We start from the raw sequence: 13,141 nt of genomic DNA, 5'->3' as shown, positions 1-13,141 counted from the left end.
TACTCTCTTTCGTCCACATACTCTTTCCACTAACCCAGAAGGAGAGACTTTTTCCCTTGTCTAATTAATAACCTGGAGTTCTACTGCTCGACTAGAACTGTTCTAACCATGCCTACTTTATTCTATTTCTTGATTACTCGTAACAAGTATGAAAAGTATATGTGTACATACTTTCTCAGGGTGGTACGGCTACTCTCACAACTCCGCCATGTGTTTAACTTTTGGATCAACCTGATTTATACCTTAGAACACCCAATGTCTCCTAATGAACTGGTGGTTTTAAAGACTTGGGAGGACGAAGATACGAATTAGCCAGCCCGAAGTAAAACACGATGTCAGTAGGGTTTTTGGTTTTCGGGTGCATGTTTGTTTTTTCTGCTGAGTTTACGTGAGAGTTGTTATTCTTGCTATGGATGGTCGTCATAAATCTGGTGACACTGCCGCTAGTGTCATGCATGATCGGGGTAAGCCGCCTAACTTGCCTAAGGATATTTCCGATAAATCGTTGAACTTAGATGGAGCTGATTACTTGAATGAGCCTGTGGTGGAGGAGATGTCTACACCTGGTACAGCACCAATTCGTGGGATCGGATTACGTGTAACTAATATTGAAGGTAACCCGCTGCTTCCGAGAAGAGGTATGTATTCTACGACGAATACTTCGATATTGGATGGTTTAATGAGTATTTCAACACCGGTGGACAACTTGTTCGCTGCTGGAGAGTCGTCGTCGATGGCTAATAAGGGTGATAAGGCTGGTAAGGGGATAGAGTCTTTGCAGGGTTCGGGTTCTAATCAGAATGGTGGGGAAAAGGGTGCGAATATGATGTCTTATGCTGATTCGGTTTTGGCGTCCAAGTCAAGGAAAATTAATTTTAGAAATCTAGCCAGCCCAGTTATGCATGAGGGATGTGACGTTGTTCTTCCTCGGGAATCTGTTCGTGCAGTGCAGCATAAGTTAGCTAACACTTTATATGGTTATTTCTTGGGTGACCGAGTGGCGTTCCCGGTTGTGGAGTATTTTGTTCGTAATAACTGGAAGAAATTTGGGTTACAAAAAACCATGATGAATGCGAATGGCTTTTTCTTTTTTCAGTTCTCCAACGAAACTGGCATGCTGGATGCGTTGAAAGGAGGCCCGTGGATCATCCGGTCTCAACCGTTGTTTCTTTGTGAATGGAGTCCGACTGTTAAGTTGGAGAAAAAGGAGGTTAAAAAGGTTCAGGTATGGGTTAAAATTCATGACATCCCAATTGCGGCGTATACAGAAGATGGGCTGAGTATGATTGCCACAATAATTGGTGAACCGAAACTTCTGGATTCGTATACTACTTCCATGTGTATGGACATGTGGGGCCGAAGTAGTTATGCTAGAGCTTTAATCGAGGTGTCTGCTGATAATGAGTTACGAGAGGAAATCACTTTGGCCATTCCTGAACTCGAGGGGGAGGGTTTCGTCAAAGAAACTATGTATGTTGAATATGAATGGTTCCCGTGTAGGTGTTCTAAATGCTGTGTTTTTGGCCACTCGATTGAAAATTGTCCTCAAACCCCTAAAAAACCTGCCAATGTTAAGAAGCCTACTAATGTTAAGAGGGGGGAGCAGAACGATAAGGGTCAAGTGCATGAGAATCGTTATGCTAAGAAGTATCCGGTTGTTGATGAAGATGGGTATCAAGGGGTTCCAACTAGGAAAGTTGCTCGCAAACAGGGTTTCCAAGTTAATAAACAAAAACAGAAATTTGAATATAGACCGGTGACTGCAAAACCGAATGGGGAGGTGAAAAAGGATACTTCTTCGAGAGCTACGGATGTAAGGTCGAGTAATCCGTTTGATGTGCTTAACGAAGTGGAAGATGTTGCAGGAACTAGTGGCACAAAGCCGGGGGTAAACAATGATGAGTCCGATGAAGATGAGGTGATTGAGAATGATGCTGATATGGACGGGTTTTTAAAGGAGGGTACTCGTAAAACTAAAAGTAAAGGGGCAAGCACTCCTTCTCCGACAGTTAATGATGGTTAGTATAGCTTCTTGGAATATAAGGGGGTTGAACCGCCCGCTTAAACAAAAAGAGGTTCGGCAGGCTGTCAAAGGTTTCAATTTAAGTTTGTGTGCTATTTTAGAATCTCATGTGGATGTTGGTAATTTGGGTAAGGTGTGCAAGTCAGTTTTTCGTTCGTGGGAGTGGACTTCTAACGGTGGTTGTTGTTACAAAGGCACGAGAATTATTATTGGATGGAACCCGGATGTTTTTGATGTCATGATTTTGTCTCAATCTCCTCAGGTTATGCATCTTCAGCTTGTGTTTAAATTGGATAAAAGAATGATTTTTTGTTCTATTATCTATGCTGCTAATTATTATGTTGCCCGTAGATAGTTGTGGCATAATCTCTCAGTGCATAAAGCCCTTGTCATTGATAAACCTTGGTGCATTATGGGTGATTTCAACTCGGCTCTTAACATTGAAGACAACTCTATGGGAACGTCATCGATTTCTATTGGTATGAGAGATTTTCAGGAATGTGTGGATAATATTGAGGTTGTTGATATCAACCGAATGGGGATCCATTTTACATGGACTCAAAAACCAAAGAATGGGGTAGGTTTACTAAAGAAGCTTGATCGAGTGATGGGTAATACAGCGTTTATAGCGGATTACCCTAATTCAGTTGCCATGTTCAAGCCGTATAGGTTATCGGATCACTGCCCGTGCATTTTATCCTTCCCGGATGCTGGTATGTTGAAGCCTAGGTCGTTCAAGTTTGCTAATTTTCTGGTTTTTAAACTTGAGTTTTCAGATATTGTTAAAGATAAATGGGAGACGTCTGTGAATGGTGTTCATCAATTTAGGGTGGTGAAAAAACTCCGGCTTCTGAAACACCCGTTGCGCTCCTTGCTTTTCAAGCAAGGCAATCTGCATAAAAAAGTTGAAAAGCTGCGTGTGGAGCTGGATTCTATTCAGCTTCTTATTGATCGGGATCCAACGAATGCGGAGTTACGAGTCGCTGAGAGTTCGATCAGTAGTCAGCTTCAAGAGGCTTCGTTAGATGAGGAACGATTTCTGAAACAAAAGTCAAAAGTTGATTGGTTGAGTGCGGGGGATATGAACTCCGCATTTTTTCATTCATCGCTGAAGGTTAGGAATCATGTTAGTCGGATTGAGGGGATCAAAGATGCGGCTGGCAATCTGTTTGAAGGAGAGAACGTTTTTCAACCATTTGTTCAGCACTACGAGAAATTTTTTGGATCTCAAGGCGATATTTCTCTTACTCCGGCTCCGGATTTATTCTCCAAAGTCCTTGATCCTCAGGTTGCTATTCATATGATTCGACAAGTTACGGCGGAAGAGGTGAAAAAGGCCATATTTTCTATTGGTATTGATAAAGCGCCTGGTCCTGATGGGTATACAACAGCATTTTTTAAAAGTGCCTGGCCTATTGTTGGTAATGATATTACTTGTGCTATTGTTGATTTTTTTGAAACAGGAAACCTTCTTCGGGAATTGAATCACACGAATATTGTGCTCATTCCGAAAATTCCTACTCCGTCAGCTGTTACTGACTACCGTCCAATTGCGTGCTGTAATGTGTTATACAAATGTATCAGTAAAATTGTGGCGGACAGAATAAAAGTTGCTCTAAATGACATCGTTAGCATTAATCAATCAGCATTTGTGCCAGGACGAAGAATATCGGATAATATTATGCTGACTCAAGAATTAATGCATAATTACCATAGACATTCGGGCCCTCCAAGATGTGCTTTTAAGGTTGACATCCAGAAAGCTTATGACACGGTTGACTGGGGTTTTCTAAAAAATGCTTTGCTTGGTTTTGGGTTTCATCGGAAGATGGTTGATTGGATAATGGTGTGTGTCTCGACGGCCTCTTTTTCTATATGTGTCAATGGAACAGTTCATGGCTTCTTTAAGGGCAAACGAGGGCTACGGCAAGGGGACCCAATTTCTCCTTACCTCTTCACTTTGGTTATGGAGGTTCTAACTTCCATTCTGCATCAAGCTGTTCGTATCGATTCTTCTTTTAGATTTCATAATAAATGCGAAAAACAGCAGATTATCAATCTTTGTTTTGCCGATGATTTGTTTCTGTTTGCTAGAGGTGAAGTCAACTCGGCTCGGTGTATTATGACATCCCTCGCGAAGTTCACTAAGATGTCGGGACTAGTGCCTAGTAATCAAAAAAGCACCATTTTCTTTTGTAATGTTACCAACCATGTAAAAGAATCTATTCTGGAGCTCATGCCTTTTGTGGAAGGAAAATTGTCGGTCAGATATTTAGGGGTCCCCTTGATCTCTTCTAGGCTTGGTTATAATGATTGTCGAGTGCTTGTGGAAAGATTAGAGAAACGTATAACACATTGGAGGAACAAGTTACTCTCTTTTGCGGGTCGGCTTCAGCTTATTGTTTCGGTTCTATCTTCCATGCACATCTATTGGTCTTCTGTGTTTATATTACCGGCTAGGATCATTAATGAGCTTGAAGCTTGTATGCGTAACTTCTTATGGTCCCAAGAGAGCTCGTATTCTAAAGGCAAAGCTAAGGTTTCTTGGAAGGCTGTTTGCACGCCAAAATATGAAGGAGGTTTGGGCATTAGACGCATTGGGGATATGAACAAGGCTCTTATGTCTAAACACATTTGGAGCATTGTTTCGAAACGGGAGTCTCTATGGGTTGAATGGGTGTATAGCTACCGTCTTAAAGGCAAGAGTTTCTGGGTGTGTAAAACCCCTTCAAATTGTTGTTGGTCTTGGAGAAAATTGGCTCAGCTGAGGCCGCTCATCAGAAATCATATATGGTCGGAGGTGGGAAATGGTATTAAAACTTCTGCTTGGTTCGACTATTGGTGTGATATAGGTCCGCTCGGTAACTTTATTTCGCCGAGAAACATTTCGGATGCTGATTTCATGATGGACGATACTGTGGCTAACATTTATTCGAATGGTTCTTGGTCTTGGCCTATGGCATGGAGAGATTTATTTCCGGTTCTTATCCAATTGGATCAGCTTCATTTGGATCCGTCAAAACCGGATAGATTGCTATGGAGAGATGGCACCGATAAATCTGAGTTTTCTTCTTCGGGTGTTTGGCATTCAATTCGGCACAAAGATCCAGAAGTTAATTGGTGCAACATTGTTTGGTTCTCGCAATGTATTCCCAGGCATGCGTTTATGATGTGGTTGGTAATGAAAGGTAAACTCTTGACACAAGATAAAATCTTAAATTGGGAGTTGTCGCGGAGGAAGAATATGAATATGATGTGCTGCCTGTTATGCTACAAAAATTTTGACTCTCATGCACATTTATTCTTTGAATGCGAGTTCTCGTCTCAAGTGTGGCTGATTATTCGAAACAAGGCGGGTATGGCTACGGTCAGACCGATATGGGCTGATATTGTTGATTGGTTGCTGGCTCGAGCTCGGTCTAAAGCGGCTGGGTTTTTTGTTGCGAAAATTATGGTGGCTGCTGCCTTATATTTCGTTTGGCAAGAAAGAAATGCTAGACTTTTCAAAAATCAGTTGAGGCCTCCGGAGAAAATCGGTGAAATTATATTATCAACGGTTAGATACAAGCTGATGGGAGCCAAGCTCAAGACTACTGCCAGAGTGTGAAGATTGTTGGAGGATTGGGAAATTCATAAGGGAAACGTGGACGATGATGGTGGCTGATTAGTTGCTTGTTTATATAGCTTTATTCTAGATATTAGTCTAGTGGTTCTATATTTGTTTGGTTTTTGTCGTTTTGGCTGTTTTCCATTGTTTTTGCTTTCATGGGGCATGTCCCATGATTGAACTAGTGTGGACTCTCTACACTACTTGGTTTTATTGTTAGTGAATACATAGAATCACCGGGGTAACCCTTTACCCAAAAAAAGTAAAACACGATGTCTAAATAATTACCTTACCCCCTCGCGTTGCAAGAATCGTTATCCCATCAGAGAAATATTTTCATGATATATGGACCTTTCGTTGGCCTTCACACCTCCTGATGTTTAATGATCGGTAAGGATTCATTCTAGTTTAGAGGGCTTCGCAAGTTTGACTTCCAATCATTCATGATTACTTCTCAGATAGTGACTATGGCGATGTTTTGCGAATACACACCTACCATTTCAAACCTATTTTTGCATCCTCTCAGTTGGAACCTCTTAATGACCCAAACGTTATTTCGAATTCATTCACACAACTTGCAACAACCCCATGAGATTCGACTGATTACTGATTTGATAAACTGTAAACACATCTAAGAGCATGGATCCAGGTGAATTACTCCTCTCTCACATGTGACATATGTGCTTGTGTAATCATTATACAAACTCTGAACAGTTCAATTGTCAATGAAACAATTTATTTTGATCCCTATATTTGTTCATTTATGTTTAACAATTTCTCATTTCAATTCTTGTTCGATTTCAAACTCTAAATCGCTTTCTGGAAAGTTATACGCAAACTGATACTTAAACGTAATCAGTTTAACGCGACAAACACTTCGGAACATCAACATAAGCTTAACATACCTTAAATAACCTTTACATAACTTAGAAATAAGTTTTGAAGGGTTTGGTATGGCAAAAACAAGTTTATTCGGTCGCAGGGACTATTTGCGACAAACTGCGTAAGTCTGCCGATTCGTATAGTAACGTACACTCCAAAACATGATCATAAGTTAAACATACCATAAATATCCTTTACATAGCTTAGAAATAAGCTTTGAGGGGTTCGGTGTTCAAAAATCAACTTATTTAATCAATAGGGACTAAAAGCATCAAAAACTGCATAAGTTTGCATTTACGCGCATATCTTACGTTCTATTCATATCCGGACATCCAAAAATTTTTGTAATCATTAAAATATTTTATTTTAGTGATTGGAACGCTAAAATACCATTCGTCGCACAATTTGGATCGTTTTTCGCGTCCGTTCGAGTTTCGTCGTAATTAACCGAATAACGTGACCGTACGACCAAACGAACCGACATCCGAGATGTTTTCAAGCATATTTGATGTTCCCTATACTTTGAAATCACTATTGAGCCTTGAAAATGGGTCAACGGGGCTTAAACATGTCAAAAATCAGCTTATGAACATGCAGGGACTGAAACTGTAAAATTTGGAAAAGTTTCTGGATTGCAAGTTGCTGGCGGGCCGCGTAAGCCCATTGAACATCGTTCGTGGGCCGCGAGCGCCCCTAGCTGGGCAGAAAACTAGTTTTGAACAAATTCAGCTGCTTGTCAAAAACACTTGTCAAAGATCATATGGAGCTTGGAAATCTATAAATACCCATCAATTTTTCACTCAAACTTGCTCATTCATTCCTTTTCTTTTATATCTGCTCATTGGAAGCTCTCACACTTGTTGAAGGCTCCAAACATCACTTTTCTTTGTTCTTGATCCAAGCTTGGACCCTTTGTAAGTCTCCTTCATTCTTGGTTATGCATTTCAAGCATGAAAGTCAAACAGTGTTTGACTTTCTACTTTGACCATGATTGGTCAACACAAAGTTCGTTTGAACTTTGCAACGTGAGCGTAATCACGATGGTTATAGTCCCTTGTGACTATACCTACTAATTATCACGTTGATTAGGTGTAGTGACGAGTCAAAGTTTCAGTCAAAATGCGTATTTTGCGGCGAAGCTATTTTCGGGTATCAAAACACTTTGTTTTGATATCAAATCAGTTTTCTAACTTAGTTAAACATGTTTTAACATGTTTAACTCGTCACTTTTAGTCTAGTGCTTATATTGGGTCGTAAGTTAAGCGTCTAAACTTAGACTTTCGAACCCGACCCGTTAACGCGCTTTTGCGCGAACGACACGTTAAAGTAGCGTAAACTACCTTAACGAATCATAACGGGTCATAAGCACTGAGGAGTGGTTCCGACTTAGAATGTAGGCTTTGTTAAACCATATCACATGAGTTCCAATACTCATTTGGTTTACGAGACCTCATTTTATCCGATCTTCCGATTTAGGTCCCGTTTATTAACATAGTTACCTATATTAGGTGTCGTTTGATTCCGTAATCCTTCAAGCGTTACATGGTTGTTATTTCAAGACTATTAAGCAATATCAAGTGAGTACATAGACCCCTCTTTTACCGTTTTCAAATATTTTGGGGTGATACACATGTGCCTACTTGTTACTTTCGTGCTTTTCGTGCTTTCATGACATATAATTGCTATGTTCATTAGTACGCATATAGTACATGATTTTCATTATGCTTTGCTATGTATGTTGACTGAGCATGCTAGCACATTGATTTCATAAACATTTTTGTTTCATATGTTTACTCAGCATATGGGCGCATTGATTTACATTACATTACTGCTATGTATGTTTACTGAGCATGCTAGCACATTGATTTCATAAACATTTACGCTTTGTATATTTACTTAGCATACTTAGTACATTATTTTCACATAATATGCTTACATTCGATATGACATTTGGTTTGTTAACGACACTAAAATACATTCATTAACACTGATCACGCCGCTCGGTAGTATGTAGTGGTACCATAGGAATTGACAACTCCCATTCCTAGAATCCTAGGTTTATTTGGATGTAAGGAATGACAGAATCTGATATACATAATTGATAAGCCTTTAACTTGTTAAGGGTTTGTCCGTCAGCCTCAAGGCTTGAATGTATGCAATAAACACTATTGATTAAATGTTCTTATCAATAAAAGCATTAGTTTTTCAAAACATAACTTTTGATTCAAACATTTGTTTATTCAAAAACATTGTTTTACAGATGACATTTGATTATACTTTAACATATACATGTGGTTAGAGTAAATACTTTTTTTTCACCATACAAGACATGATTTATACTTGACATATAGACATTAAACATTGTTATACACGAACATTTGATATTAGTTAAAGAAGACATTTTGGTGGTTATTGGTAAGTGATTTAAATAACAAGGCATGTGTAATATGATAAAAGCATGGTGGATACGCCGCTGGTACTTCCTATATATAAGTGCTTTTATGATACTACCTATTGTAGCGTTATCTAAATCATTTTGATAAAGACATGATACATTTTATTCAAATGACATATTTCCATAAGTCATTGTTTTACAAACGACATATTTTATACAAACTCATTTTTACTTGGCTATTCGCTTAGACATACATCTTTCTTTCATATCATTTGATTTCCATATCGATTTTCATATGATTTCATAAACGAAAACATTTTATAAGGTTCATGACTACATTTTTGTTAAACATTTCTTTTAACTACAAGTCATGAATCCTTTATCAACAAAACCTATGTATCTCACAGGCATTTTTATGCTGACATACCTATTTTCACATGTGTTTCGGGTGCTGTTGTTAGATGATCATAATGTAAATATAGGCTCGGACGAGGGCCTTAGTGACTTAAAATTATGAAAGATTTTATAATTCATGATATATTTATGTAAATTCCAAGACATTGTAAACAACTATTCTAATAAAAACCAAACTTTAAATACCATGTGTTGTGAAACGATGATATGTTTATGTAAATTCCAAGACATTAATTACTATTTTATTTCATGAACAAGTGTACTAAACCGAAACTCTATCACAAGGTCCCCCGGTCCAAAGGCAAGTTCAACAACAACATGTGGGGCAAAGATTTCAGCTACCTTTACAACAATTTGGGCCTCCAAGACCACAAGCTCAAAGACCAATGGGGCCTGTGAGAGGTATAGAGGTATAGAGGCACACTTTAGGCAGATGAGAGGTATAGAGGCACACTTTAGGCCGGTGATCACTAATAACCCATCACCAATAGTCATTCCTTAAAACAATCAAGGAATGACTTTTGAAGTTAGAACAAATTCTCTACAAAGTTTGCCAAAATATAAGGGTCTAGCAACAGAGGAGCCTTATTTTCACTTGGAAGCTTATGACTCGATATGTAACACAATTGATGGTCAAGGGTTCTCATCGGATGAAGTAAAGTTGGTACTGACACACCTTGACCATGTTAAAACAACAAACCGCGGCGGAAACGTCGGGGAGTGTCGTAACAGAATCATTGTTTCACAGCACATGGAATTTAAAGTTTTGTTTCATTAATTAGGATGTTTACATTCTCTAGGAATTTACAGAACATAACATAAATTAAACTGTCTTTCATAGTTTTAAGTCACTAAAGCCCAAGTCCGCCTAAGTGTGTCACGAACATCATCATGCAATAGCTCCGGAAACACATGTGAAAAATAGGTACGTCAGCATAAAAATGCATGTGAGATACATAGGTTTTGTTGTTGTAGGATTCATGACTTGTAAGTAAAAAAGAAGAGTTTAAACAAAAGATAGTCATGAATCTTGTAGAATGTTTCTTTTATAAAATCTTATGAAATTCGATATGAAAATTAGATGATATAAAAGAATGATGTATGATTAAATAAATAATCAAGTAAAAACGAGTTTGTATAAAATATGTCGTTTATAAAACAATGTCTTGTTAAAATATGTCGTTGTTTGTATAAAATGTATCATGTCTTTGTTTCTGTCAAAGTGGTTTAGATAACACTGCGTTATGTAATATCAGAAGAGCACTTATATATAGGAATTACCAGCGGCGTATCTACCATGCTTTTATCATATTACACATGCCTCGTTATTTAAACCACTTACCAAATAAACCACCAAAAATGTCTTGTCAAACCAATGTTAGATAACAACTAATATCATGTATTGCGAATAAAAATATTTACTCAACCCCATAGGTAAAATGTCGTTGTATAACTAAATGTCTTGTATGGTGAATAAAAAGTATTTACTCAACCCCATAGGTAAAATGTCGATGTATAATCAAATGTCATGTGAAAACCATGTACTAAGTATGCTAAGTAAACATACGAAGCAGAAATGTAATGTAAATCAATGCTCTAGCATGCTAAGTAAACATACATAGCAAAGCATAATAGAAATCATGTACTATATGCGTACTAATGAACATAGCAAGTATATGTCATGAAATCACGAAAAGCACGAAAGTAACAAGTAGGCACATGTGTATCACCCCCAAAATATTTGAAAACAGTAAAAGAGGGGACTATGTACTCACTTGATATTGCTTAAAGTCTTGAAATAACAACCAAGTAACGCTCGAAGGATCAGGGAATCAAACAACACCTAATATAGGTAACTATGTTAATAAACCGGACCTAAATCGGAAGATCGGATAGAATGAGGTTTCGTAAACCGAATGAGTATTGGAACTCATATAATATGGTTTAACAAATCCTACAATCTAAATCGGAACCTATCTTAAGTGCTTACGACCCGTTACGACTCGTTAAAGTAGTTTACGCTACTTTAACGGGTCGTTCGCGCAAAAGCGCGTTCGTACCGCCTAACTAGTCCTATGACAAGTATTATATGCCTTAACATGTCTAATAATATTTCCTAATCAGTTTAGATGTCAAAATTTAGGTTACATTGCTTAAAATGAAATTATGCGTAAAAAGGGCATTTTGGTCATTTTCCTAAGGCATATAAACTACTTATCATACAACTAACTAAACGAAGTGACCATAAGGTTTAACCTCGGAAGTTTATTCCCTATACAATTATGGTCACCAAATATGTTTGGTCGGATCCTAATGATTGACCAAACGGGTCGGGTTCGAAAGTCTAAGCGGTTATCAAGACCGCTTGACTTATGACCCTATACAAGCACTAGACTAAAAGTGACGAGTTAAACATGTTAAAACATGTTTAACTAAGTTAGAAAACAGGTTTGATATCAAAACAAAGTGTTATTAAAACAAAGTGTTTTGATACCCGAAAATAGTTTTGTCGCAAAATGCGCATAATCGGCATTTTGATCGAAACTTTGACTCGTCACTTCGACTAATCAACGTGGTAAGCAGTAGGTATAGTTACAAGGGACTATAACCATCGTAATTACGCTCACATTGCAAAGTTCGATTGAACTTTGACTTGACCAATTCAAGGTCAAAGCAGAAAGTCACACACTGTTTGAATTTCATGCTTGAAAAGCATAAATAAGCAAGAAAGAAACTTACAAATGGTCCAAGCTAGGAAGAATTGAACTAAATTGCTCAGGTATGAAGCCTTAGCTTCAACTTAGAGCAGATTAGATCAATTTTGTAGGATCGTGAAACAACCTAACGAGTCGATCAGAAGAGTGCTCAGATAGAATCAGAGGCGGAATTCATTGATTCGGTCTTCGTTTAGCTTGGATTCACTATTAATTGTCTCGTATATTGATATCTGAACAATTTACAATCACGTAGACACTTCGACAGCACCACGGCGTCGGAATCAAGAAGGTTACAAATGAAATCGTTTGAAGAGTATATACAGGGAGGACCCTTCCATTTGAAGATGTCATGGCACCCTTCAAACGGTCACTAGCTTTAAACGGACATCTTTCAAACGAATACATCTTCAAACGGTCAACAGTTCAAACTTTTCATGCATTCCATATTGTGATGTCATCATTATGATGTCACTCGAAGATGTCATATTGATGATGTCACACTTGTTTAAATCCGCAACGAATCCAAGAGTCGATATAAGACGAAGTCGACAGATGTATGCACCAACAGACTCCCCCTCAGATGTTGACGAGTCTTAAGTGTCGAGTCTTCACATCTTCAGTCTTTATCAGTCTCTTTTCTTTCTTAGTATATACCAGGATCTTCTCTTTGGCTCTAACCTCGTCAGACTCCCCCTTTCATTATGATGGGATCGCCGTCTGGAATTAGCTATCACCTTGAGATCAATTCCTGGCTTTAATTCTGTTCATTCATCTCCTGCACAAATTTTCTCACCACCACATAAGTTTTTACTTAAAACAATAAGAAAAACTTACTGGAAATAGTTACATCAAGTTCAAATTAATGATCCCGATTAACTAATCAAACTTTCTTTCTCAAAATCAAAAATTTCTTCATTTAAGCACTCACTCACTCCCACACCTGTTCATCATGTTCACCACTTGAAATTTTGAAAATCAGCTCTTCAACATCAGATGTCGAAAATCTTTTTGTATTTTTCAAAATTTATGCTAAAACACACTAAAATCTTTTTGAATTTTTGAGATATAATGAAATGCAGTAAAGAAATATTACAGACAATATT

The 13,141-nt window shown here is 38.0% G+C and overlaps 1 protein-coding gene across 1 annotated transcript; it reads left to right on the top strand.

The window, feature by feature from the left end:
• Positions 1-409: 409 nt before the first annotated feature.
• Positions 410-5,630, top strand: LOC110938280. The gene is made up of 3 exons (XM_022180750.1): positions 410-2,018; positions 2,125-2,285; positions 2,379-5,630. The coding sequence occupies exons 1-3, from the start codon at positions 410-412 to the stop codon at positions 5,628-5,630; spliced, it is 5,022 nt and encodes a 1,673-aa protein (XP_022036442.1).
• Positions 5,631-13,141: the final 7,511 nt, after the last annotated feature.

The sequence above is a fragment of the Helianthus annuus genome, chromosome 1 (assembly GCF_002127325.2).
Source record: "Helianthus annuus cultivar XRQ/B chromosome 1, HanXRQr2.0-SUNRISE, whole genome shotgun sequence".
NCBI classification, from domain to species: Eukaryota; Viridiplantae; Streptophyta; class Magnoliopsida; order Asterales; family Asteraceae; genus Helianthus; species Helianthus annuus.
This window is presented reverse-complemented; position numbering and strand designations above follow the sequence as displayed.